This window comes from Peromyscus californicus, unplaced genomic scaffold, assembly GCF_007827085.1.
Source record: "Peromyscus californicus insignis strain IS unplaced genomic scaffold, ASM782708v3 Scaffold_13__1_contigs__length_99412109, whole genome shotgun sequence".
Lineage (NCBI taxonomy): Eukaryota > Metazoa > Chordata > Mammalia > Rodentia > Cricetidae > Peromyscus > Peromyscus californicus.
In genome coordinates, this window is record NW_026294424.1 from 64,789,559 (window position 1) to 64,817,454 (window position 27,896).

At 38.0% G+C, this 27,896-nt stretch overlaps 1 protein-coding gene across 2 annotated transcripts in view; it reads left to right on the forward strand.

Annotated features, from left to right (window-relative positions):
• The window catches only part of LOC128108497 (actin nucleation-promoting factor WAS-like), a 246,634-nt gene that overhangs the window by 19,645 nt on the left and 199,093 nt on the right, over positions 1–27,896 (forward strand). Inside the window, exon 2 of one of the 2 annotated variants that reach the window (XM_052735083.1) lies at positions 1,746–1,869. The exons of the other annotated variant lie outside the window; for it this stretch is intronic. Within the exon in view, the coding sequence (XP_052591043.1) occupies positions 1,746–1,757 (12 nt within the window). The 3' untranslated portion in view covers positions 1,758–1,869. Of the gene's footprint in view, positions 1–1,745; positions 1,870–27,896 lie in introns of those variants that run through there. 2 annotated transcript variants of the gene reach the window in all.

Sequence of the window (27,896 nt, forward strand, 5' to 3'; positions counted from 1 at the left end):
AAAGAGAGAGAAGAGGGATTCTATGAGCAAAGGACATCAAGATCATGATGAGGAAACCTACAGAGACAACCAAACCAAACTAGTGGGAACTCATGAAATTTAGACCAATATCTGTGGAGCCTCCATAGGACTGGACTAGGCCCTCTACACAAGCAAGGCAGTTGTGTAGCTTGATCTGTTTAAGAGGCCCCCTGGCAGTAGGATCAGAATCCATCCCTGGGGTATGAGGTGGCTTTTTGGAGCTCACTACCTATGGTGGGACACCTTTCACAGCCTTGAGGCAGGGGGAGGGGCTTGTATCTGCCTCTACTGAATGTACCAGGCTCTGCTGACTCCCCATGGGAGGCCTTACCTTCTTGTAGGAGTGAATGGGGGTTGGGGTAGAGTGGAAGACTGGAGGGTTAGAGGAGGGAGGAGGGGGATCTGTGATTGGTATGTAAAATGTATAATAATTTCTTAATAAAAAGAAAGAGTATGATGACTTTAACAAAAACCTGAACTTTCTTTTATATATTTATGTGCATTTGTGTTTTTGCCATGGGTGTCCAGGTCCCCTGAAACTGGAGTTACAAACAGGTGTGAGCTGCCATGTGGGTGCTGGGAACTGAATTCGGGTCCTCTGGAAGAGCAGTCAGTGCTCTTGGCTTAACCCCTGAGCCATCGTTCCAGCCCCACCTGAACCTTCTTATTGGGATTAAGATAACTACTTCTAAATGTTCTCTATGAATCCATTATTAACTTCCTCCACCATATTGTCTCATGTACACCGGCATCACTATATAAAACCTTCCACTTCTATCTCCATCTCTGCGTGATTTTGTGGGTTAATTTACTTGTGTCAGGTGACCAAGGGCAGATAGTCTATCCTGACAGCAGATGATGTTTAACTTACAGAGAGAAAGTTTAATAGCCTTACTGTGGGGTAAAAATATGGTATGTAAAAAGTGTTTCTAACCTAATGAGGTTTAAAAATGGAGTAGTACATTGGAGCATAAGTAACTGTTGCTGGAGATGGTGTGTCTGACCAGGTGCTCATGTTCACTCACTGTCCTTACTCAGCACTGGCAGAGGGTACCAAATCACATATCACAAACATAAAAAATATAAAACTTCAAACTCCGAAAAATTACTACTGAATATTCTGTATTTTAAAGGTAAAAATTCATTAATTGGGGGCTTTCCATAATATTAGACATTTTTTAGATAACTTACGTCAATGTCATTTTTAACTGGTGTGATATGCTCACACATATAAACATTATGGAGACCTTCAATAGAAACTTAAACTACCGATCTCAAATTAGATTTGCCCCACCTTAGAGAAAAGACATAGATTTTAACCCATTAGCTGTTTTTCCCAGCAGTTTCCTCTAAATGCAACTTAAAGAAATGAAAACCACAATAATGTCCTGATTACCTAAATCCTAATATTATCCATTGTCCCTGCTGTTTTATGTGAAGAACTATGCCTTCATAAACCAGCTCAATTTATCTCTCTCAGGAGTCTGTGTGTTTTTACTTCTAATTCTTGTGGAATAAATAAATGCACACAAGCGAGTATAGTCTCTTAAATATTTTATACCAGAAGTCAGCTATCATTTTCTCTTCTCCATATCCTAATATTTAAAGCATTTCTTTTCCCCAAAAAAACATTACTTTCTATCTTTTTTTTACTAATTTTTAAAAGCTTTTTCAAACATGATGTTAATAATTCTCTCAGACAGTCTCTTTTTACCATTTTCTAGGCTTTCCACTGATCCCTCTGCTGGAGTCTTCACTCTCCTATTCTGAGTTGGATAATGTGATTTGGGACAAGAGGATTAAGTTTCACCACCTGTAACATAGAGATAGGACACATTTATATACCATGCTTAGAAATGATAAGGATTGAATGAGAAATAAGAAAATACTTCATCAACTAAAAATAGATCAAAAGGAATAAAGGTACTGTTATTATCATTATTCAAATCATAGTGCTCAGATTGAATTGTCAACCAGCTTCACATGGCAAGCCTTAAGAAGAGAGTAGCATCTCCATCTACTCTGCTTGCCTACCCCTCTGAGTATCTAGCTAGAACGCATTCAAAGAGGACTAGTCTTCCTACAGCAAAGACCTGGAATAAAGCCTAGACTGTTCAATAACAGACATTAGATAAGATACTTAAATCTCCTATGTTACTATAAAAGCTCCTATTTTACTGTTTATTTTATGTAACATAGTTTCATGTTTCTCAGGCTGACCTCAAACTTCTGAACCTACTGCCTTCATATCCAGAGTACTGGAATTACTGGCATGTGTCCCCACATCTGGCTTATGTAGTCTTGGGAGCCAAACTCAAGTTTCATGAATGCTATGTAGACATTCTAAGAGTGAGCTACATTTCTAGCCCAATCTCATATTTTGAAGGCCTTATCCAAAATTATGGCATTATTGGAACCTTCAGGATATAGGATCAATTGGGAAAAAAAAAAACATTGGGTTATGTGGCCATGTCTCTAAAGGGGATGTTGGGATGTATATTTTTAGCAATAGGCCAATAGAAAGCTTTTACTATAATACAAAGCATTTGCAAGTTTTAGCATAATTGGACATTATAGGGTAAATTGTTTTTCTGATCCTGTTCATGAACCTAATGGAATCAGTGCAAGCATTTGGGCCATCTCCCCCCTCCCCACCCCAACAACTGCTATAAGTGCAAGACCAGACAGCTGACTCACTGATAGGATCAGGAGCACAGAGCCCACAGTGGATGACTTGGCACTTTAAACATTGGCTGGCTGAATGGAGTAACTTCAGTCCAAACAATTTCAATATTAGTTTAGATCTCTATTGCAGCATCACTTCCTGTGGTGCATACAAAGCAGAGCCCAGCACCAACTCCCTCTAGCTTTACTGCAATAGCTGCCTCCTCTCAGGGCCTATTGCTGGTGGCTTTTCTTCTGTTTCAACTCACACATATAGAATACCTCCCACTACAGATCTCTCACATTTCCTCCATTCATTCTCTATAGTTAATTGCTAGATGTGTTCACTAGATTCACTGTTTGAAGTCACTGCAAAAATTCAAAATTTGAACCTATAGTCTAGTATTCATTATAAACTTAGAGCCCTTCCAGTTGTTAAACACGTCCCCTCCAAAATGTACATGTGGCCTACGTGATGGATAAAAGGTGGGAATTTTAAGAGGTGGAGACCATTACATCTTGTCTCTTGCTAATGGGGTAAAAGCCCATTAAGAGTGCTGCTCTGTGTTAAGCCCTCCATGTGTACAACATGACAGTAGAGCAGGAAGGCCCTCACCAGCTATCAGTTCCTTGACCTTGGACTTGCCAGCCTCCAGGATAATAGGAATCAAGTTATGTTCTTTGTAAATTTCATAGTCTCCACTAAGTCATTTCCTAACGGGATTCGTTGACTTCCTTCTGCCCACCCTGCACTGAAATCTATCTTACTCCAGAGTTCTACCTTTCTATGATTATTTTAGGACAAAACACATGGAGCTTTATCTGCCTTTGGAAAACCTATATAATCCATCTAGACTTCCTATCTGCTCATCAGAAAAATGAACCTAGAAACTAAGCACATCTCAATCATTTTTCTAGTGGCATCCTAATCCAAACTATTACCATTGCATTCCTGAGTAATGACATTAGCTTTGCATCAGCCTGCTTTCACTCTTATTATTCATGTAGTCACTTCTCTGTCCACCATCACTACTGTTTCCTCATTTGTATAAAATATTATCCAAATGTATTAATTTATGAGTATGTTTGTACATGTACCATGACATCCATGGCTTTACAAAGTATACTGCCTGCAAGGTACCTGTCTTAATTCGGGTTTTTATTGCTGTGAATAGACACCATGGCTCCAGCAATTCTTACAAAGAAAACATTTAATTAGGGTGGTTCACTTACGATTTTGGAGGTTCAGTCTATTATCATCGTGATAGGGAGCATGGTAGTGTGCAGGCAGACATGCTGCTGGACCTGAGAGTCCTTATATCTTGATAGGCAGGCAACAGGAAGTTGATGGACTGTCATACTGAGGAAAGCTTGAGCAAAAGAGACCTCAAAGCCTGCTTTCATAGTGGCACACTTCCTCCAACAAGCCCACACCTACTTTTGGAGGCCTACAATATCAGCATCTATGCTGCCTCTCTCCTACCACAATTTCTATGTCCTCTCAGATATAGCAACAAGAGTCCTCTTACCCTCACCATGTGCCAGGCACACGGTACATATTTTACCTTGGTCTCTTACGTATACTGATTTCTGCTTAAAGAATTCTACCCCTGATATCTGCTGTCTCTGATGACTGGCACATCTTTTGACATTCTTCCATTCTATACACTTTGTTGTTCTTACAGCATCATAAACTGATGTTACATTATGTATCCACCTAGTTATCTATTTTCTTCTTTCTATGCAAACAAATGGAATGTAAACAGCATGAATGCAGGCCTTTTTTTTTTCTATTTACTGTTCTATTCATTAATGGATCCCACATTGAAAACCAGTGGCTAACATACAGTACATATCTAATCAATATGTTTGAGTGACTGAATCTGGAGATAACAAAGTACAGACTGTGAGAGCCAAAAGAAAGGAATAAAGAAGGAAAAGGTATCATGATGTCCTACAGTTATCTCCTTTCATGAACAGTTCAGCATGGCTCCAATTCTTATGGAGTAGCTAGAGTAATTCAAAGTAAGGCATCAAAATCGAGCAAGCTATTTCCAACAGGCATTGGACACCCAGTGTGAGCTTGGCACTTGCATGACTATTAGACATACAGACATTATTCAGAAGTGCTCCCTGAGTCCTTAAGGATTGTAGTTTAAGAGTATCCACAAATAACTGTGGTGCACTGTGGTAAGTAAAATAATTGGAGTGTAAGTCTCATAAATACTTTGCAGAGACCCAAATTAGGATGGGAATCACACTGGGCTAGATGGCGGAGACTGGTAGAAAGCTTCACAGAGGATTAGTGTGTCAAATTAGCCCTTTGGCCAAAACCCCTATGCAATAAATGTCTTCTAATTTCTTACAATTTGATGTTGTGAAAAATTATAATTTATTCATAGAAATCTTAATTTATTCTTTCAAAAGCCTTATTCTAATTAGTATTTCTTTCAGACAGATTAGAGACAAATAATCTTATCAGTCTATTCAAAAGAAATAGAGGAAGAAATAATATGGTTAGTCAAATAGAATACATGTCAGAAACCTGACATAATCTAAGTTTAACCTTTTAAGACTGTTCACACAAAGCTCATTAAGCAATTTTGAACACTTCAGTAGCACTGGTGATTACATGTGTAGCATAAAACTCAAGTAAGCGGATGTATTATATTGAAACTGATTTTAAGAGAACAAATGAAGAGTGGAAATATTTTAATGACATTCTATTTTCTGCAGTCTTTGAAAAAGCATATTTTAGAAGGAGCTGATCAGAAGCAAAATTATTGCTAAGTATCTTAAGAGCATGGTGGTGATGCTTCAGTGTTAACTTAACTGGATTTGCAATCGCCTTGGAGATACATCTCTGGGTATCACTTAGTCAGTTTCCAAAGAAGTTTTACTGAGCAGAAAAGACTGACCTGGAATGTGGGTGGGATCATCACATGGAATGGAATCCTAAGACTGAGCAGAAAGGGGGGAATGCTGCCTGGAGACATAACTCAATGCTTAAAAGCACTTGATGCTTTTTCAGAGAACAGGTGTTCAGTTCAATTGCCTATCCAGCTTTAGGGCATCAGATGCTCTCTTTTGGCTTCTACTACTATCACCCACACTCACACGAATACATGGCATGCACCCTACCTTTCACATACACATAAATTAAATTTGTTGTTTTATTTTTTCACTTAATTAACATATAGTTGCATCATTTACTCCTTCCATTTCCTTTCCTCCCTCCAACCACGGGAGCTCAACGTCCATATGCTTCTCTGCTTCCCTATTGCAGATGCAATGACTGTAATGCAATGACACACTCTACCCCTTCTTAAACCATGAGACAAAATACGTTTGTCAGACTTTGTTACTTCTTGTCTTGTAGTAGGTCAAAGCAATAAGAAAAGTAACTACTGTATACGCCCACTGTATATTTCTCTGAGTACTCATCTTAATGATTTGATGTTAGTGGAATTTTCTTGAGGATTTGTGATAAGTAAATCACTCTATGATTCCCTGCCTCCCAGATAGAAGGATGCCAACAAATCAAAGAAAGGACCCCATGCAAGTCTATGTAGGGGAGACAATACGTTTATTAGGCTTATTGACAGGAATTGGGTAACTCTCAGGCAGTTACACCATCAGTCACTCCCATCATCCGTATGAATGATTCACAAACAAATGTACTATTGAAGTCTTAATCCCTCTCCTCCATACCATATCACCTACATAGTCGAGAATCCCCCAAGATCAAGTGCAGCATGATCAGGAGAAGGTAGTGATGGAATCTCAGAAGAGGTTATCTTGAACCTTCCCCCTCCTTGCAGGTGGGGTGTTCAAGCCTTATTACTATTACTACAGACCTGTCCATCATCTGTACTGTTCTTATTTTGTTGCCATGACTTTAGGTTAAGGTCTTCTGGAGGATAGAACAATCACTGTGTTTTGTGACATTGATGGTCATGTCAAGCCTGGATGAAATAGTTACTATACTGTTGTTCTGTACATTTGTTGCAAAATTCCTATAAGCTGACGAATAGAGATACTAAATATAAATGTAATAAGGATAACAATACACAACATTATTTACCTTGTCAGGTGTGGTGGTGCATGCCTGTTATCCTAGTGCCTGGGGGGGGTTGAAACAAGAGTACTGCAAGTTTGAAGCTGGCCTGGACTAATAACACTCACCCTACTTTACATGCTTAATTGAAATATTTTCAATGGCTTCATACTTATATTTAACGTCTTGTAATACCAACAAACCTAGGATTGTTAGTGATCTGATCAGACCTTACCAACTTGAAGATCACTGGGTATGAATGGTCTCCATCAAAATCAGCAGCTTGTAAAATCAGAACCTGAAATTACAGGACTCTGATTGCTGGTTAAAAAAAATGGTAACTCAACTATTACTTGGGCTCTGAGTACAGGTGGGGCCTTCTGAATTGCTTAGAAGTTCATAAGACTTTCTGGTAAAGAGCAACAAAATACCATTGCCTCTTCCACTGACAATCAACTGACAGTCACCTGAACAAGGAAAGGCCTTTCAAGAAAATTGTTTATTTTAGGGCTCTTAGAAGACAAGCTGGGCAGTGATGGTGCACACCTTTAATTGCAGCAATCAGGGAGGCAGAGGCAGATGAATCTATGTGAGTTTGAGGCTAGCCTGGTCCACAGAGCAAGTTCCAGGACAGTCAGAGCTACACAGAGAAACTCTATCTCAAAAAAAACAAAAAAAAAAAAGAAGAAAGAAAGAAAGAAAGAATACAATACTTATGGAAAATGTAAATTAAGAAATGATACCCTTATGGAAAACATAAATTAAGAAATGATACCTTTGGTCATTCCCTGCTGTCACCCCTTGAAATTGTTCAACTTTACTCTGTAATAGACTCTTTCTTCTTCAGTACAGCTCTATGTGTCTTGTCTTGAATTTGTTCCACAAAAATTACAAGGAACAGGGAGCAGAGTAGAGGTTAGAGTGAGAGCCTGGTAACAGAGTCTCCCAAACCATCAAATAAACTGTCATTAAAAAAAGTAACATAAAAGGGAACAGGGATAATTATCTCCTAATTTTATGTTTTGGTGTAGGAAAACATTTCCATGTTCAAATTTACTCTTTCAAAAAACTGTCCTATAGAAACCTCTATACTTAATTACAACAATATTTTAGCACACACAGAGAGACATATGTGATGGATTTTTTTTTTGACACAGGGTTTCTTACTGGCCTGGGCTCACCAAGTAGGTTAGGCTGGGCATGAGTCCCAGAGATTTGCTTGCTTCTACCTCCCCAGCTCTGATGTTTACAAATGACCAGCAACACACTCTGGCATTTTTATGGGTTCTGGGGATCCAAATCACAACCATGTTCTTTCAAGGCAAACACTTTACCCATTGAGGTATGTCCCTAGCCTCATTAAAATGCTTTGGCAGAAAATTTCATGCACTGGTTACTGCATATATCACCCACCACACCCCAAAAAATTGAAATGGGGTTTTTGTTGTTGTTGTTGTTGTTGTTTTGGTTTGGGTTTTTCTATCCTTTGAAAACAAAGAGAAAAGAGAATGGAGGAGTGTTGCCTACCTTTTGTAGTGGGATCATTTACTGATAATAGATTATACATGTTGGACAGTAACTTCACCAACCATTGACCCTACTTACTTGCGAAGGTATCTGTTTTATTCTGATGGCTATCCTCCTCCAGCAAATTAGTGAATCAAAATTGTTATCTTGTAAAAATTACTTACAGATTTAATTAAATTATTTAATACTCATACATGCATATAATGTATTTGGATACAACTCTCCCTCTAAATTCTTCCTTACTCCACCATTCTTTTGTCTCCCAACTTCATCAAACATAAATGGACTCAATGAGTATATTTGATAATTAAAATTGTTCATATTTAAGTTATATAATCTTATTTTATAAAATAGTCACCACAATCAAGGTAGTTCACGTGCCTCACTTCACTTCGGATAGTTACTTTTTAAGTGTAAATAAATAAAATCTGTATTTTAGCAAATTTTAGGGATAGGAAAACGTATTTTTAATCACAATCACACACTGTACATTCTCAACCAACCCCCATCACTTGCTCTTTCTATTTTTCTCTCTCCTCTCCTTACCTGTGCAAGGGTAAGTATGTAACCCCACTTCACCAGACAGCGAATAAGAATCATGCTGGCTTCTAGAGACAGTTTCTTCCCTACTAAACAGTCAAGAAAGTAGAGAGTGTTCTGTTCCTCCAGTAGACATAGACATCTTCAACAAAGGATTCGATCTGAAGCCATCATCTGCATTTTATAAAAGATTTCACCTGGAGCATCACAAAATGATGGAGGAAGAATTGCTCCCAACATTGTACTGATTTATAAAATTAACTAAGGCTGGAATCATTGTGGATCTCTTAACTTTTCCCTTTGTCTTTTACTTAATACTGAAGCCATTTCTGTTATATGCAGCTAACATTATGCTATCTGCTTTAGACTCAAAAGGAAGAAGTGAGAATTATCAAATTGTGAAAGATAGGAACCCCAATTCTATTCACTACACCTCAAGCTGAGATTCCTTTATTCCTAATTCTCACACCCAGATAGGAAAAAAAAAATACTGCAAACAGGCTGCAGCTGCTGAGTGACTCAGCCTGGCAAGTCTCCTGCCTGGAATTATGTGCTTCTATGAGTACATCTCATCAATGCTCACCCCAGGAGCAGAAGCGTGTGCAGTCAATAGACATTAGACCCACATAGCCAAGAGGAGAGACCCCATGACAGACAGCAGGCAGCTAGACCCAGTCTCTGTCCTCAGTGCTGACCATCAAATTAGGAAAGTAGCATGAATAAATGAAAACAAAAAGTCACCAAAAAGAATGTCAAAGACAGTACAACACTGAATGCTAATAAACAGTGTCAAAAGTGAACTCTGTGAGGTTCTAAAGGAGATATGTTTATTGTCATAGGAAACAAGAAATAGTCGCAATTTACATCATTGAACTAGGTTGACATTGAGTAAAACTTAACTGACTTGGGCAGACAGTTCCATTAAATAACCCCAGTGTTTGATATATTGCAAGTAAGTTTAGATGATGGCATTTACAGCATGTCTATGAAAAACAAAGACTTCTCATTGGTGGTAGATTCTAACCCCATGTGGAGGTGTGTTGCATTGAGAAAGTCCTGTGCAGAAAGCATGGAATGGAAGAAGAATTTAGGGGAAGAGTCAGTGGTAAAGGAGCATATGCATTTGCATTGAGTAGAACTATGCTCATTTGAGTGAGCAGAAAGTTTCATTAAATAAAGCTTGGTGATCGGTCCACTGCACATTAGTAACCAAGATGATGATCAGTTTTGCCTTTGGAAAATTACCATCATTGTGATAGAGCTTCATGTTTAAGGTAGGAATTTCCAGTTGGCACCAACAGGAAAAATGGATAAATTCTACATGATCTTTCACGAGATTGTTTTTATTTTATGGCACATATTCAAGGAAGACAACATGTGATTTTGATATATATGTATGTATAGTTAAGTAGTTATTGTAGAGAAGATAACCTGCCTCCCATTTTGTATACTTACACACACACACATTGCCTTATGTGTGTGTACTAGGAGCACCTACAATCTGCCTTTAGCCCAACTCCCAAGGCCATTGCAGTATTATTGACAATAGTGTTCATCTTGAACACTCTAACATTATGCCTTCTGTCTATCCATGATTGGTGACCCCATGGCCTCTGCTTTCCCACTTTTCCTTACTCACTGCCCCTGACAACTAACATTTTATTCTCTGTGAGTGTTCAGCATTTTAAGATTCCATGTCCAGGGGATGGATGTTAACGAGTATATTTGTTACAGGTCTGGCTTATTCTCACAATGAGAACATCTTCCAGGTTAATCTAGGTTGTAGCAAATCTTTTGCTGTGAGTACAAATGAGATTCCAGTTATCATATGTGGCACAGTTTCTTTATCCATTCAACCACTGAGAGTGCTTAGGTTATTTTATAATTTGGCTACTGTGAATAATGCTGCAAAGAACAAGAGAGAGATGCAGATGTTTTATAGGGCAATGATTTTGATTTTGCGTTAGGGGATATAGCCATGTATACAAAGGGATTGCTGTATCTCTATGGTACCTCCATTATTAATTTCTCTGGGACCACTGTACTAGTTTGTATAATGTTTGCACCAATACACACTCTCAAAAACAATGTACGAGAGTCCCGTATTCTCTAAATGATCACTGCTGTTTCTTTCTCATTTTAATAGTAGGCAACCTGAGAGCATAAGGCAATACCTCACTATGCTTTTATTTGCATAATCCTAAGGATTAGTGAGGTTAAGGAACCTTTTCTATATATGTTGCCATTTTTACATATTCTTTGGAGAAATTTTTATGTAAGTCATCAGCTTATTTTTTTTTTCTTAATTTGGTAATTTACTTCTTTCCTATCGTGTGAGGTCATCTAATATTTGGGTTTAAAATATTTTCTCCCATTTAATCAGCTGTCTTTTATTACTTTGGTTGTTTTTTCTGTACAGAAGTTGTATTAGTTCAATGTAACTCCATATATTTATTTTTCTGTAGCCTGAACTACTGGATAGTGTCTTAGTTAGGGTTTCTACTGCTGTAAAGAGACACCATGACCATGGCAACTCTTATAAGGATAATATTTAATTGAGGTGTCTTACTTACAATTTCAGAGGTTCAGTCCATTATCATCATGGCAGGGAGCAAGGCAGTGTGCAGACAGACATGATGCTGGAGAAGTAGCTGAGAGTCCTACATCTTGCAGGCAGCAGAAAGTTGACTGAAATACTGAGCAGTATCCTGAGCATAGAAAACCTCAAAGCCAGCCCCCACAGTGACACACTTCCTCTAACACAGCCATACCCACTCCAACAAAGCCATATCTCCTAATAGTGCCACTTCTTATGAGATTATGGGGGCCAATTATATTCAGCCTACCACAGATAGTTTTTATAAAGTAGGCCAAACAAATATATTTTTATTATTTATTTTTATTTATTTTTACCTATTTTTTTTAAAAATATTTTTGCTCTTATGACTCATGCTTTGGTCACATAAATGTCTTGGCTGATTATTGCTGTAAATTCAGACATGTAGGCCCTGCCTCAAGTAATCAGACTGAATGTAGCCTTGTCCTATACATAGTAGAATTACCACTGGTTAGTCAAGTTGGAAAGGGAAGATGATATTTCTTCCATTTATTCAATACTTGTCTATGTTTTTTTCTAATTATTAAGTTCATTTATTTATCCAAACAGTCACTCACTCATTGATGCTGATATTCAAACACGTTTAGTAAGTGCTTCTTATATGCTAGCTGTTAGGACTCATTAGTGGAGACACTGAAACTATTAAAAAGAAAGATGCTTTTTTCCCCTTGACTTGACCCAGTGAGCAACTGTATCTCATTATATGACAAGATTTACAATAAGAACAATGTAGGGCAATTTGGAAGCATGCAAGAAGGGATACTAATCTGCATTGCAATTCTCAGCAAAGACAATAGTTCTTCTATCATTGAACTCCTGTGTGATATTAAGCTAACTGACTAAGCCTTCTGTCTATCATTTCCTTCTACATCAGAGTTCCTCCATAATGAGTTTCTTGAACAGTGAATGTGTATATCTGGTAACTGCCGTCTAACAAACTACTCAATGCCTATTAGTAATTATTCCAGTTATAAATTTCACTTCATCATTGTCATAATTATGCTAGGTCATGGAAAATGAGTAAAGGTTGCTGAAGTAACAAGGCAATATGATAGAAAATCACTCCACGCAAATGAAACAAAAGTTCAGCAAAGAGGTAAATCCTATGTTGGAGAAAGTGTCTTCTAAGACATCTGCTCAAAGTGAACTCTTGCTGAGCAGCATGTTTTGTCAGTGTTCAAGGGTTCACTCCTTTCTCATCCCTTATCTATTTCCCATTCCATGTAGCATGTGTACAATGGATTTCTTCTCCACGAGGCACCCTCTGTGTCTCATCAAACCATGTCAATACAAGGCATGTTTAATCATGTTCCCAGCCTGGTGAGAAAAAGATTCTGGTATGAGGCTGGGATTAAGATAAACTCTCATTGGGTAGAAATAGGAATAGCAAAAGTCATCTTGCGCATTACTTTTAATGTAACTACTCACAACTCAAACAGCAAACATCTCCAAATTGCATGGAGATGTTTTTTACCATGTTCTTTTTAACTTTTTATGTTTCCTTTCTTTACTTTGAACTAGGAAAACACCAGCATTTTTTATCACATTTTCAAAGAGCTCATTGACTCCCTCAAATTGTCAGTCAAAATGGATCATACTCTTTGTCCACCCTTTACCATAGCCTTGACTAATTCAAAAATGTTCCACACATTTTACAATGAATTATGTGTCTTCTAACCATCTTGAGATTTCTAGCTTATGATATCTTCTGGGGTGCTGAATTGTATTTGGTTATGTTCCATTGTTAAAAGTCATTATTTCCATTTGTATAATAAAATATTTTGAGCATTAATTTATATCTATAATTCATAGGGTTACCAGAGTTAGAAAATATATCTTCAATGAAAGATGACCTGTGGGGGGAAAAACATTTTTTTTCTTTTCTCTCTAGTACATTACACAGTAGCACCATTTTAAAATAAAAAATTAAATATGGCAAAGTACTACATAAATAGGTAGAAAAGAAGATCCTGAAGTTAGCTATCTTAAAGAAGTTGGAAATGAGAGAAATCGTATCAGCCAGTCTACAGAAACTATTCAGGACTAATATATTCCACTTAATTTTTATAAGAAAAGAAGAAGCATGATCATTTTAAAGGGGCAAGTAAGAGAAGAGAAAATGGGAAGTTAGGAGAGAGAGAGAGAGAGAGAGAGAGAGAGAGAGAGAGAGAGAGAGAGAGAGAGAGAGAGAGAGAGAGGCTGTGGAATGTGACTCCGGACAGTATGCTGGCTGGCACATCCCTGAGATAGAGATAATGTTCGTTTTCAATGTGAATGGGACCAAAGCTAAACAGCCTAGTTAATTCTCAGAGTCATCAACATTAGGAAAATTCCAAGTTGATTACGGGGAGATTCCCTGATTCATCCTTGGTGTTACTAGGTAATTAAACATTTTCTGTAGATGAAAATGAAGAAAATTATGTTTGCATTACACTTCCAAATAAACATACAATATGATTATATGAGTCTAGGAAATGATTCACAGGCTGTATCTATTAAGCCACAAATTTCAGTTTTGAAATATTTCCTCTTTGACTAGATTTTATTGAAGGCAGACTTAAATCCCCATATGGCCATATGAACATGTTATTGAACACTACCAACCAGACAGAAATACAAAGCAAAATAAACACATTTACCGGATCAAGTCTTGTGATTGTCGATTTATATCATGGTAAATTGGTGGCTCATTCTTAAGCACTAGACCCATAGAGCTATAATGCCTGTGGAGCAAGGCCTACTCAGACAGGGCATCATTAAAGAGACAACAAACACTAGCTTACTGTCCTCTGTCAGCACTGTGGCTTCCTGCAGTCTTGAATTCTGTTGATATCAGTTTTATCATACACACTCAAGCAAAAACTCTTATTCAAAACACACACACACACACACACACACACACACACACACACACACACACACACAAAGGTAATACTCCTTGAGCATGTGCCATGACCTAGGCTTTATATAAAGTAACCTGTAGATTTCTTGTGAGTGTGCATGTTCCTGTCTGTGCGGGTAAGCACATGTATACAGTTGCAGATGCATGTATGTATATGTGGAGATCAGAAGTCAGTCTTCAGTGTCTTTCCTGAGGCACTGTCTACTTTGTTGTTTTGTTTGTTTCTTTGTTTGAAACAAGGATTCTCACTAGCCAGGAGCTTGCCTCATCAACTAGGCTGGCTGGCCAGAGAGCCAAGGGCAACCTCCTGTCTCTCTCCCCACTCACCCTGAGATTAGAAGTGTACATCATCTCACTTGGCTCCACCCACACTGAGATTACAAGTGCACACCACCTAGTATGGCTTCCTTTGGATTGGGTTCTAGGGATTAGACTAGCCCTCATACTTACAGAGCAACAACTATCTGTAATTTTCACAAACTGAACTATCTCCTCAGCCCTGTATTTATTGAGTCAAAATTCTCATACCTAAATATATACATAAATATCTCAATTATCCTGTTTACAAATGAGGGAAATAATCCTTCGAGGAACTGAGTAATATGTCCATATCTATACAGCTAAAAAGTTGAAGTTCTAGGTATGAATTTATAATTGTATTGTTATGCATGCTCTGCCCCTCATCTCCTTTGCATGCCAATGCATTCTCTTCATTCATTATGTTTTTGTTCTTGTTTGGTTGGTTTTTGATTTTTCGAGACAGGTTTTCTCTGTGTATCCTAACTGTCTTAGAACTCAGATCCACCTGTGTCTGCTTCCTGAGTGCTGGGATTAAAGGCTTGGGCACCACAGCTCTCATTCAGTATGTGATCGTAGTTTTTCCTTCTTTTTTTCTTTTAATTTATTCTTCTTTCGTACATTTCAACCCAACCACAGCCTCCCCTCCCTATACTCCTTCTCTCCCACCCCCAGATCCACTGCTCCTCTGTTTCTTCAGAAAAGAGCTGACCTCCCAGGGATATCAACCAAACAGGGCATAACAATTAGCAACAAGACTAGGCACAAACCCTCCTATCAAGGCTGAATGAAGCAGCTCAGTAGGAGGAAAGGTTCCCAAGAGCAGACAAAAGAATCAGATACACCCCCACTTCCACTGTTAGGAATCTCACAAAACAACCACAAGCTGAACAACTACAACTTGTATGCAGATGACCCAGCGCAGACCAATTCAGTCTCCATGATTGCTGCTTCAGTCTCTGTGAGCCCTGTGTATTGTATTCTCCTGGTGCCTCAACCCCTCTGACCCCTACAGTCTTCCCTCTCCTTCTCTTCCTCAGGGTTCCCTGAGCTCCACCTAATGTTTGACTGTGGGTCTCTGCATCTGCTCCCATCAGCTGCTGGGTGAAGACTCTCTGATGACCGTTATGAATAATTTAATTGACCTTTCCCTGCCTTTTCTTCCTTTCCTTTTTTCTTTCTTTTCTTTCTTTTCTCTTTCTTTCTTTCTTTCTTTCTTTCTTTCTTTCTTTCTTTCTTTCTTCCTTCCTTCCTTCCTTCCTTCCCTCCTTCTTCCTTCCTTCCTTCCTTTCTTTCTCTTTCTTTCCTTTCTTTGTTTTTTTGAAGGAGGGAGATAGTTAGGTTTGGTTTATTTCTACCCTGGGCCTCTGGTTTCTATTCCTTCAAGCATTGTCACGTCAGGGCATGGGCTCCCACTAGTAGAGAGGGTCTCAAGTCAGAATAGTCATTGGTTAGCCACTCCCACCGGCTCAGTGCCACCATTGCCCCAGCACATCTTGAAGGCACAGCAGGTTTGTAGGTGAAGCTTTTGTGGCTGGTGATCGGTATTTTTATGCCCTTCAAACCTTCTCATAAATGCCTTCCTTGATAATATTTCTATGGCACAAAACAGAAATTCATTAATAATCACAATCCAAATTTTGTAAACAAAGATTTAAACCTTCAGTTTGGATTTACTCTTGGCAGCAGAACCTCGCCCTTTCCAGCCATGCAAACCATGTTCTAGCCAATGAAATGAGCTAGAACTAAAGTACTTGCTAAAGCTGGGAAGGGGTGAATATTTGCAGAAGTATGAGTCAGTCATGCCAGCAGGGTGGTAGGGGTGAGGCTGGAAAGAGGGTGTGGCAGTGTAGCGGGATGTCAGCAAAGGGGCCAGAGTCTGAAACTAAGAGTTTGATTTCCACCAAGGCTGAGCCAAGTGTCCCATGCCTCGGCTGAGTCTACCAGGCTGGGCTGACTCCCCAGGGGAGACCTTGCCTTGGAGGAGGTGGGAATGGGGGGGGGGGGTGGATTGTGGGGGAGGGCTGGGAGTGGGAGGAGGGAGGACAGGGGAATCCGTGGCTGATATGTGAAATTAAGTTAATTATAAAATAAAAATATTAAATAAAAAAAAGAATTTGATTTCCATCTGAGAACCGCAGGAGAGGGTAAGGACTACTGAGAGCAGTGTGTGCTTGTGGGAGAATGTTTCTTATTCTCACAATGTTTTAATGACATCCTCCATAAAGAAACGAGCTATCTTTGGCTTTATTTTTGGTGGGTTATTTTTTTTAAGTTTTACATCAGCAACAATAACAAAATTAGAACTTGTAGAAAAATCAGGCTTGTCCTTCAAAGATCTAGATGGCTAATGTGGATTGTGCAACAGCTTGTAACAGGACCATTTGATTTCTCAAGATTTTAAGGAATATCAAGTTGCAGGAAAATGTCAAAAGAACCTTTTTTAAAAATTTAATTAAAATATAATTACTCATTTCGCCCTCCTTTTCTTCCCTCCCACCCTCCCCTCCCTGCCAAATTCACTGCCTCTTCTCTTTAATCATTGTTGTTATATATACCTACAAAAGAATCAACATGTAAATGCAGCCTACTGACTCCCTACAGTGTGGCTTGTATGTACATGTGCTAGGTTGGACCACTTGGTATTGGATAACAGTTCAGGTGGCTCATTGCCTGGGAAGACTAATTCTCATGCGAAGATGCTGGTGAGACCAGTGGGCAAAGGCATTTGACACCAAGCATTATAACCTGAGTTCAATCCCCAACACCCTCATGGTGGATGGTGAGTGCAGACTCCTGCAAGTTGTTCTCAGACCTCCACACAAGTGCCATGACTTTTGTGCACCCCTACACATAAATAAGCAGATTTAATTTAAAAAAAAACACGATGATAGTCAACTCAGCAAGTTATAAGGTATTTCAGATGACAATATTGGTTATTTTATTAAGAAATTTGGGGATTTTACTTAAAATACTTCTCATTATGCAAAGATAATTTTATTTGAGTTTATCATTTCTTTATCTTACCTTCTTAGAAAACCCCAGATATAATGAATATATTTTTACAAATTTTTATGTTTATATTTATACAGATTGTGAATTCAAATGAAAATACCAAAATATCTTCATTAATAGTCAGAATCACATTTTGTATTTTAAACAGCAAACCACAATTTGTTTCATTTTTGGTTTTACAAATTGCAAACACATTGGTAGAGTTCATTGAAATGTCTTTTAGAACATCAAATCATGTCTCCTGGATGATTTAAAACAGAATCCACACACATTGCAGAACAGCATTGCTTATCCTGCATTCCATGCATGTGAGAAAGACGACTAAGTCCCAGAAATGCATGTATTTGGAAGACTGAGAATTCCATGGGCATGACATTTTCTAGCCAGATAAAAATACACATGCATATGTCTGTATGACTCATTCTACACAACTCAAAATTGCTGGAGAGTGGGTGTAGCTATGAATATTACTGCACAATGTAGCTCTCAAAGGAAAACAAAACAAGTTTGGCAGTTTCCAATCTTCCTGGGAAACTTCAAATTAACTGAAGTCTCAATTAATAAAATATGCATAAAAGGTATGCCAGATTCTGGGGGAACAAATGAGGGAAGTTAATAACATGTAGCCTAGGTGAAAAATTATTATATAGGTGCACACATCCACCTATCTGACCAAATTATAAGAGCCAGGCCATTTCTCAGCCAGTGCATTGAAATGGGCAATTGATATTATGTTTCATTGTATCTCAGATCCAAGTTGTGATAGCTGAGTTGTCCAAACAGGTTTTTTTTTTTTTTTTACCATTTCAGACATGCTACATAAATTATGACAAAATTATTATTTATAAATGAACAAAGTTCTACAAATATGAAGGAAGTTTTAATAGCAGTTTTTTTATAGTTTTTGTAATGCCAGGCATTGTTATAAATGACTTTGCATGATAATAAACTTAATTTTTATTATTAATGTTTTTGTAGGTGAGAAAAAAGACAAATAACATAGCATAGTGGACAATACTAGCAAGTAACAAAGCTCAAAGCTCGGCTCAGACATCGTCTGAGGTTGGACCCTAAGTCACAACTACTACCTCCTATTTTTTTGAATGTAGGAAACCTGAATAATCCTTCATTTGTTCTGTCATTAAGGCCAACCATCGACAAGTGGGAACTCATACAACTAAAAATTTTCCGTTCAGTGAAAGAAGCAATCCATCCAATGAAGAAGAAACTCCCGGAATGAGAGAGTTTTTGCCAGCTATTCATCTGACAGAGGGCTAATACCTAGACTATATAAAGAACTAAAAATTTAAGGAGTCAAGAAAGCAAATGGCACAATTAGAAAATGGGCTATGAATCTGAACATAGAATTCTCAGTAGAAAAAATAAAAATGGATTGAAAATACCTCAGAAAGATTTCATTATCCTTAGCAATAGGGAAACATAAATTAAAACAAGTTTGATATTTCATCTCTACCTGTCACAACGACCAAGATAAACTAAACAACTAGCAGCAAATTGTACAGGGTATTTGAGGGAAAGAGAGGTCTCAATCACTGTTAGTGGGAATGAAAACTCATGTAGCCTCTCTGAAAATTAGCAGGGAGAATCCCCAAAAGTCTAAAAACAAATATAACATATAACCCAGCTGCACCCCTCCTTAGCATATTCCCCAAAGACTAAACACTCTATTCCACAGATACTTGCTCATTAATATTCATGGGCACCCAACTCAGAAGAGTAAAAACGTGGAAACAACCTAAATGTCCTTCAGTGGACAAATGGCTAATGAGAATATGCTACATATTCACAGTGAAGTACTACTTAGCTGTAAAGAAAAATAAAATTTTCAGGTAAATGGATAGAACTAGAAAAGCTTATACTGAGTGTGGTATAACCCAGATGTCATGTCCAAAGGAAGTTCCAATTCCCCAAACTTCAAAATACAGTCCAAATATCCAGAAATGAGCTGAACCCGGACTGTAGACAGATTTGTAGGGGTTAGATAAAAGCCAGAATCCCTCAGGAACTTGTGAAGCCTGTTTCCCATCTACCAAAAGGAGTCATTTCCCAATCCTCCAGCAGCAAGTTCTCCAATTAAAATATACCTGTGGTGCTTATCTGCATCAATCAATGTCCATGCTAGCCTCCAGGCTTCCTCAGTCCCTACTGACATGCGCTTTTTATACATTTCAAAGCTAGTCTCCTGGCCCTTCCTTCCCCTCAGCTACTCACCCTTCTCATAACCCAGCTAGTCTCACTGGACTTCTCCTTCTGTTATTCTCAATATACTGTCTCTATTCTTTGTCCTTTGCTATTCTCTTCTCTAGCAGAGAGTGATAGCCATGACCATTCACTCTACTTCCTTATCTCTCCGCTCTGGATTCCTCAAGATGCCTCTGAATGTTCTGTCACTCATATCTACAATAAAATGTCCCCAGACTATGGCACAGTCATGTTAACAATTTAGACACCAGGCACAGAAAGACAAACATCACAGTGTTCTCATCCCCAGTTCCTAGCTGCAAATACTCTGATTTGAGTATGTAACCTGGAGTAATTGAAAACCCTAGAAAATAAAAGGGGACCTTGGGTTTGGGGCGAAAGTGGGGATGGCAGTATTGAAGTGATATGGGAATGTGTTATTGTAGATACCAGAGAGAAAAAACAGCCAGAGGCATTTGGAGGAATCCAGAGCAGAGAGAGAAAGAAGTAAAGTTAATGGGCATGGCCAGAGCTATCTGCAAGAGAGAGAGAGGAGAATAGCAGAGAATAGAGAATTAAGATATGTAAACAGGGAAAATAGAAAACAGGGAAATGTCTTTAGTCAATATAGAAGAGAAGGAGGAAGGAAGGACAAATGATATCAGGGATGCTTGATAAAACCTCAAGGAATCATATTAGTTTATATTTACCTAAAACTTTGTATCGTGTGTGTGTGTGTGTGTGTGTGTGTGTGTGTGTGTGTGTGTGTGAAGTTATGCCAGCTGAGCTGACAATGACAATAACCATGGACTATTTAACAAAGTCCTAGTACCAGGCATGATAAATCCCTATTGAATTATTGGTCAGGGTAGTTCAAGTGCCTACCAAACAATATAGACTATTTATTTATGTTGCCCTAGGTTACCTCTTACAGGTATAAAGTAATCCCCTATTGTTAAAGACACTTGAGACATAGGATTATGAATATTTGAGCTGGATACAACTTGAAAGCCTTGTTCTGCAGGCTAGCTTTCAAAGTATCAGACAGTGCTATGTAAGTTGCCAAAGGGAAAAACAATAAATTGTCCTGCCCAGCTGTGATGTCAACGAACTTCAACAATGACAACATGGCACGGTATCCCTTAAAGGGCAGTAATGTCACTCATCTCTTGAAAGTAACCAAAAACTGTGTGATTAAACTTGAGACCCACACAATATGCAAGAAATAATGCATGGTTCTAGAAACCCAGTGAACTACTTGAAGTTAGTGAAATCATAGGCATTGGAAAAAGAACCCACAACTTTCACTTTAATAGATTAGCATCATTTCCAACTGCATTCTAAAACTTATACTCACAGATAAATGTAGCTCTCACCCTCTAACAAAGAAGTTTCACTTTATAGCAAATGGAGGCCATGCCAGAGAAACACAATGTCATAAATGCAGTAATCAATGAATCCTTGTGGAGCCTAGTCCTAACTGACACACCAACAACATAACTTCTATATCTGGAGTTCAGGGAACATTAAGGAAGAGGGAGTGTAAAGATCGTAAGAGTTAGAGGATCAAGAAGTCAGCAGGGAGACTGTGTCTCCTACATATAACAGGGAAGCTACACCTGTGATTCCTAGCAATATGCTGCCTGAACAAAAACCTGCACACGGCAATGTCAGTAGACATGCTAATTAACATTGAGTGGGGAAATCTCACAGGGACTTACCCCTACACAAAGAACCACACGTAACTGCTAACTACTGAGGAAGGCAGAATGAGCATCTCCCAGGGACGATTCCACAATTGGTTGTCCAATGCAAAGTCATCTGTCCTGAAATCGTATGTACAAAGGCCACACTAAATAGGCTTATCAGACTGTATTTACATGTGTATGCATACACAAACATATATATGTATAAGTGTATATATGTAACAACACCAAAAAAGAGGTCATCACTTTGAGAGGGAGTCAAGAGGAAAACATGGGAGAGGTTGAAGGGAAGGCATATGGCAGGGACTGGAGGATGGGTAGAGAAGAAGTGAAATAATGTAACTATATTTAATTTAAAATGTTAATAAAAATTTAAATATATAGATATAGATTAGTTCTGTGAGAATTTAGGTCAGCCTATTTTGATAGCATTCACCTCCTTAACCCCTCCAAGATTCTACCCTTACTTACCCAATTCTGTGGTGCTTTTAAAGGAAAACCATCAAGTCCAATTTGTGCTTTGCATATATTCTTGAATGTGCTGCCTTCCACTGGGACATAGTCAACTAGTATATGTTTTAAACTCTCAAGAAAGCACTCTTTCAATTGAGCTGAGATTGTGGGCCCATAAATAACCACTAAAAGTGGGAGAAATGACAAAAAGACAGGCCCAGAAGTAAAGTGGACCCCCATATCACACATGTGTGTGAAAGTTAGTGCAAGTCATATATTTGTGTGCATACACTTTATATGTTACATATTCTTATTGTATATACTTCCTAATTTACATAGTAAAAAAAATTAATCGAATAGAACAAATATTGGTGTTCTTTATTTTGTTTAGTAAAGTTTTACAAAAATAGTAATATAAAATTACAGTAATTACACAGCAAGCTTGTTGGAAAGTTTTTTAAATGGGCTCATTTTTAGCTATAAAATCCCAGGGCATGATTACTTTTTCAGAAATTTTCTTAAGATTGTTTTAAAAAATCAGATTGTTTGAAAGGGTAAAGAAGTCCAGCCAGACTGATATTGGAGGACCCTACTTCATGAAATGATTATGTGAAGCAGACAAAAAGATGGCTCCTCTACATAGAAACTAAACCTCATTTCCACACCTGTGAATTGTCAAGGCAGTTACTGTAACATTTGTGGCAGTTATTGACTGTGAACCTGACATTGTGATCCACGAAGGCATCCCATATTTCTCTGTCATTTCCCTGACTTGAGCACAAGAAGCTTCAATCAACAGATATTCTCTTTGTACACACTGAACAGAGCAAAAATCAAGCAAGCAAGCATTTCATTCCTTCCTCCCTGATACTGTCTGTGACCTTCCAACCTGTCCTCTACAGCTTCTTTCACAGATTCATTGATGAAATTTCCCTGTGACCTTGCGAACTCCTCTGTTTGGGTCACCCTACCACTTTCATATATCCTTCTCTATCTAAATAATGATAATGATTTTCACTTTCTTTTTATCAGACCTTATGTCTTCGAATTTCCTTCTTCCTCTTTCCTCAAATAGTCAATATTTCCCAGAGGGCAAATATAAGCTTTTTAAGGGTAAGTGATGCAGTAAACTTATTTGTATTCTCATACATCTGAGGATTATTTCACTCATTCAAAAAGAGTTAGTATTGTGAAATTAGGCAGCACTACCACAATCTTGTGTTTTTAGGAATTCTAAAAGGTTACTTATTCCATGATCTTCAGATGTTTTCTCTAAAAAATCAAAGTAAGCTATAATTGTGAAAAATAAAGAATGAGGTAATTTCTGAGGGGTAACTGAAACATGACCTGGAAAATCCCCGGGGCATGGTGTTTCTTTATATTTTGCAGATTTGGTAAATGCTGAACTAGACAAGAGACTGGTTAGCTTCAACAAAATGGTCTACTGAATAATCTTCTGAAACGCAACTCCTAAATAATTGGGGAAGGAGTCCCCAGGTGTGAACTTGTTACTGTAATTGCTAAATTGATATACTATCAAACTGCCATCTGAAAACTTGCTGATGTGTGATACTAACCCTAGCTAGACATGAAAAAAACACCCACTCACCCCAACTAGGAACCAACAACATACCAAAGCAAGGGCACCACCAATGTCCAACTTGATGAACCAATGAGCTTATTGGGGTTACTTGCAGTAGTATAGGTGAGAGGTTACTTACAGGAAGAGAAGTGACTCAAAGATACCTGCTTCACCTAAAGCACATCCCAGCACGGGAGAGCTACAACACTAGAGATCACCACATGACTTGCCTGTAGTTCAACATATCAGTGAGTGTCTTTACCAAGCAACTCCCATCTTCTCTAGAAAGCGAGGCTGGTCTTTGGGTTTCAGTTAATATAGTTGGTACCTATAGCTGGCAGCTTGACTGGTCTGCCTCTTCTAGACTGTTTGTGTCATTCAAGCCTCTTCTGGGCTACTGAGCTTGCCTAATAGTGTTTGTCAGTGGGTCTTATGGTTTGTATAACCCTGGGGAGGGAAGGACCCAGGATAACTAGTTAGTTTCAGGGACTTCCTGAATCTTATGAGTGACTTACTTCTTGAGCCTTAATGAGATTCCCAGAAAGATAGAATATTTCACCTCCCCTTTGATCATCCTGAGTCTTAAGGAACTTCCCTCCTTTATAGAATGTATCTCAGAGTAAATTGAGAGACAACACATATTTCTATATTCACAAAACAAAACAGATCTCGGCACTCACCAGGAAATCTTCTTTTCGCAGTTGGCAGAGGTTAACACAGAGACTCACAAGTTGTACAGAGAATGGGTATCTATGGGAATGCTCAGGCCTAAACGCGATATTTATACCACCATTCTCTATGACTCAAAAAAAAAAAAAAATCAAAGAAAGAATGTAAGAAACAAAGGTCAGAGATGACTACTGCAAAACTGTGTCTTTTTAGCCATGACAGGATGGCTGCTCTCCTGAACTCAAAGTGCCTGTGGTTGCCTACACAGGATCTGCACAGGATTAAGTTAGTCAGCAAGCCAGCATATACAGGGGAAGGGCTCATGAAGGCCCTCCTCTAACTGAAAAGCTGTTGACTACTGATAGCTGCTGGGGTAGAAAGGTCTGTTTTCTTCAGTGATGTGGTCCCTGGTAGGTTGACTGTGCTTCTTCATTGGATGGTTTCAAGGCATGTACATTTGGAAAATACTAATCCAATATTGTTTACTTATTTATTTGAAGAACAAACATGAAGTTGGTTGGAGGTTTAGGAAGATCTTGGAAGACTTGGAGGAGAAGGTTGAGGGATGAGTATGATCAAAATAATGCATATAAATACAAAATTCTCAAAAAATGAATTTTTAAAATTTTGAAATAGAAATTTAAATTTTTAAAATGAAAGTGAAAAGTTAATACCAGGCATTGGCAGCTCATATCTTTAATCCCAGTACTTGGGAAGTAGAGGTAGGCAGAGCTCTGAGTTTGAGGCTAGCAGGTCTACAGAGGAAGTTTCAGGGTAGCCAGGGATACACAAAGAAACCCTGTCTTGAAAATACCAAAATAAATAAATAAAATAAATTGTTAAGTCACCTGATATATACAGCAAATTATATAAAATATATTGAAGATGGTTCATTTGGAAAGGTTTATTTGGAAAATCACGATACATATATTAAGTAATAACATACCTTAAATTTGGAAAAAAATCTTAAAGGCTTAAATCATATGCTTTAGTCGTGTTTAATTATTTACAGTGAAAGAAGCAAGATCTACTGATTAGAATGTGTGTAGGCACTGAGTTAAGATTATAGTAAACTGAAAAGAATGCATTTTCTATACAATACAAGGTTGTCTTATATCTGAACAAAGACATGTGTAAAGCCAACTTCCCATGATCTATATTCTCTTATTGATTACAATGACCTCATTTACTATTTTAATTGCAACAAACTTATAAAATTCTACTCTAATTAAAATAATTTAAGGATTTGTTTTCTGCAAAATAGTACTATATATGCTGGCACAACAGCAGAATATTTTCTGAGAACACTTCCTATCACAGCTTTTCCTGTTACCCTTTTAGCACAAAGTGTGTTTAGAACATGAATCTTAGGAAATAGAGAACTGTTGATCAGGGAGCTGCATAATTAGTTCATCAGTTACTAGTAGTTGCTGCTCTTGTACAGAACCTGCATGTGATGCACATACATATATGTAGGCAAAATCCTCATGCAGAAAAATTTCACAAAAATAATTGAAGTCCTAATTAGTCTTATCAAAAGCCAGTTGAAGATGAAAACTTCGACATCATCTTGTGTATGAAACTCAGTCTCCATAGACTATAGACTATATCTTGAATAATAGCCTTTAATATATTTAATCCTTAACTATTTTGTTCATACTTAAATATTATAGAATTATGTTATGCACATGATAAATACATGTTTTATCCATTTGCTCATAAATTACTACAAATTAATAGTGATAATGTTCAGTAATATAGTATACTTGAAGTTTGCTTTAGAGGATATAACTTAAGTCTTACAACATACACACAACTGATAACTACATAGAGATGATAGATTATTAATAAGCTGGATTGTGATAATCATTTTATAATGGGTACATACAAGAAAACATTAAGTTTTATACTTTAAACATAATTTTTAAGATGGGGAGTTGTGCTTATGTTGTGAGTTCCTGGGTTCTAGTCTCAGCACCCACATTAAAAAGCCAGGTGCTAGGGAGTGAACCTGTAGTCAGAGTGCTAGGTAAGCAGAGACATGAGGATTGCTGGGTTTGCTGCATATCCAGTCTAACTAATTAAAGTGCCCCAGATTCTGTAAGATATCTTGCCTCAAAAATTAAAGTAGAGAGTGATTGAGGTAGACATCCAATATCAATTTCTGGCATCCACAAAAAAAGCACACACAGGCATGCACACACTGGCATGCACACACACACACACACACACACACACACACACACACACACACACACACGAACAGATGTCCAGAATTCCTATAAATTTCAATGTTAATAATATTTTGATGCAGCTTCTTTAGCATGCAGAAAAAGCACTCCCCTCAACGTGTACTTCAAGTTGTTATTTAAGTCATGTAGAAGTCAACAGAATCATATTTGTATTTAAATGTAAGAAAGCATTAAGTGACTCTGGCCATGCTGTCCCTGCCAGCTGTTGAATGGCCAAGTTGCTGCTGCTACTGCTGCTCACTTGAAGTGGATCCAAGAACATTGGTATGCTGACTCAATGTAGGAGCTGAGGAGGTACTTTACATATATAGGAAGTAGGTTACAATGCATTAAAAAAAAACATCAAATAAAAGAAAGTAACTCATCTTAGAGACAAATGCAAACAAACATTATCAATTAAGAAAACAGAAGTACTAGAAAATGCCATAATATGCCCCCAAGTTCATACTGTATTCATAAATCTTATAAGACTTGTATTCAAAAAAGATGATTGCTAGGTGAGAAACTACAAAAATCATCATTGTCAGCAGAGAAGATAAGAAAAGCTTTTGGAGGGAAGAACATTTTGACCTGAATGCCAGTGGCCTGGGTAAATACCAGCGAAGAAGGAAAGAGATAGGTTGTCTGAGTAGATGATGGAGTGGACAAAAATCTCAAAAGAAGTGGCTAGCCTTAGAGAGGATACAACTACATTGCAAAGCCACATACATTCTGCTCTAGCTACAGATCTTTTCAAAATGATTTCCATAAACAAGTGTTCAATCCACTTTTACAGACGATTGGTATTCTCTTTCCTTTTTTTTTTGGTATTCTGACAGATATTAATACCACCTTTCTCCCCATGTAAATAATGTATTCTGTCTGGGAAAGGATGTATGCTACATCTCCTCATACTTAACCAAGCCTGTACCAGACAGAATTGCTTCTGTGCTTTATATTTGTTCACTGTGTAAGCTACTGGTGTTACTATAAGCAAATGCTCGATTGGATATTTACTTTAAATGTATTTTAATATTTATTTATCTATTTATTTATTTAACAGCCCTACTGCATTTTCCCCCTCCTCCTTTCCTCCCATCCCCTCCATCTACCTCCCCTTTGCACCCCCTCAATCTACTTCTCCTCTATTTCCGTTCAGAAAGAAGCAACCCTCCATCCCCCATAGGTATCAACAAAGCATGGCATATCAAGTTGCTCTAAGACTAAGCACCTCCTCTAGTATTAAGGCTGAGCAAGGCAATCCAGTGAGAGGTGTAGGTTCCCAAGAGCCAGCCAAGGTGTTAGGGACAGCCCCTGCTCCCATTGTGAGGAGTCTCACAAGTAGACCAAGCGATACAACTGTCACATATATGTAGAGGGCCAATGTCAGTCCCATGAAGAGATAATCTATTT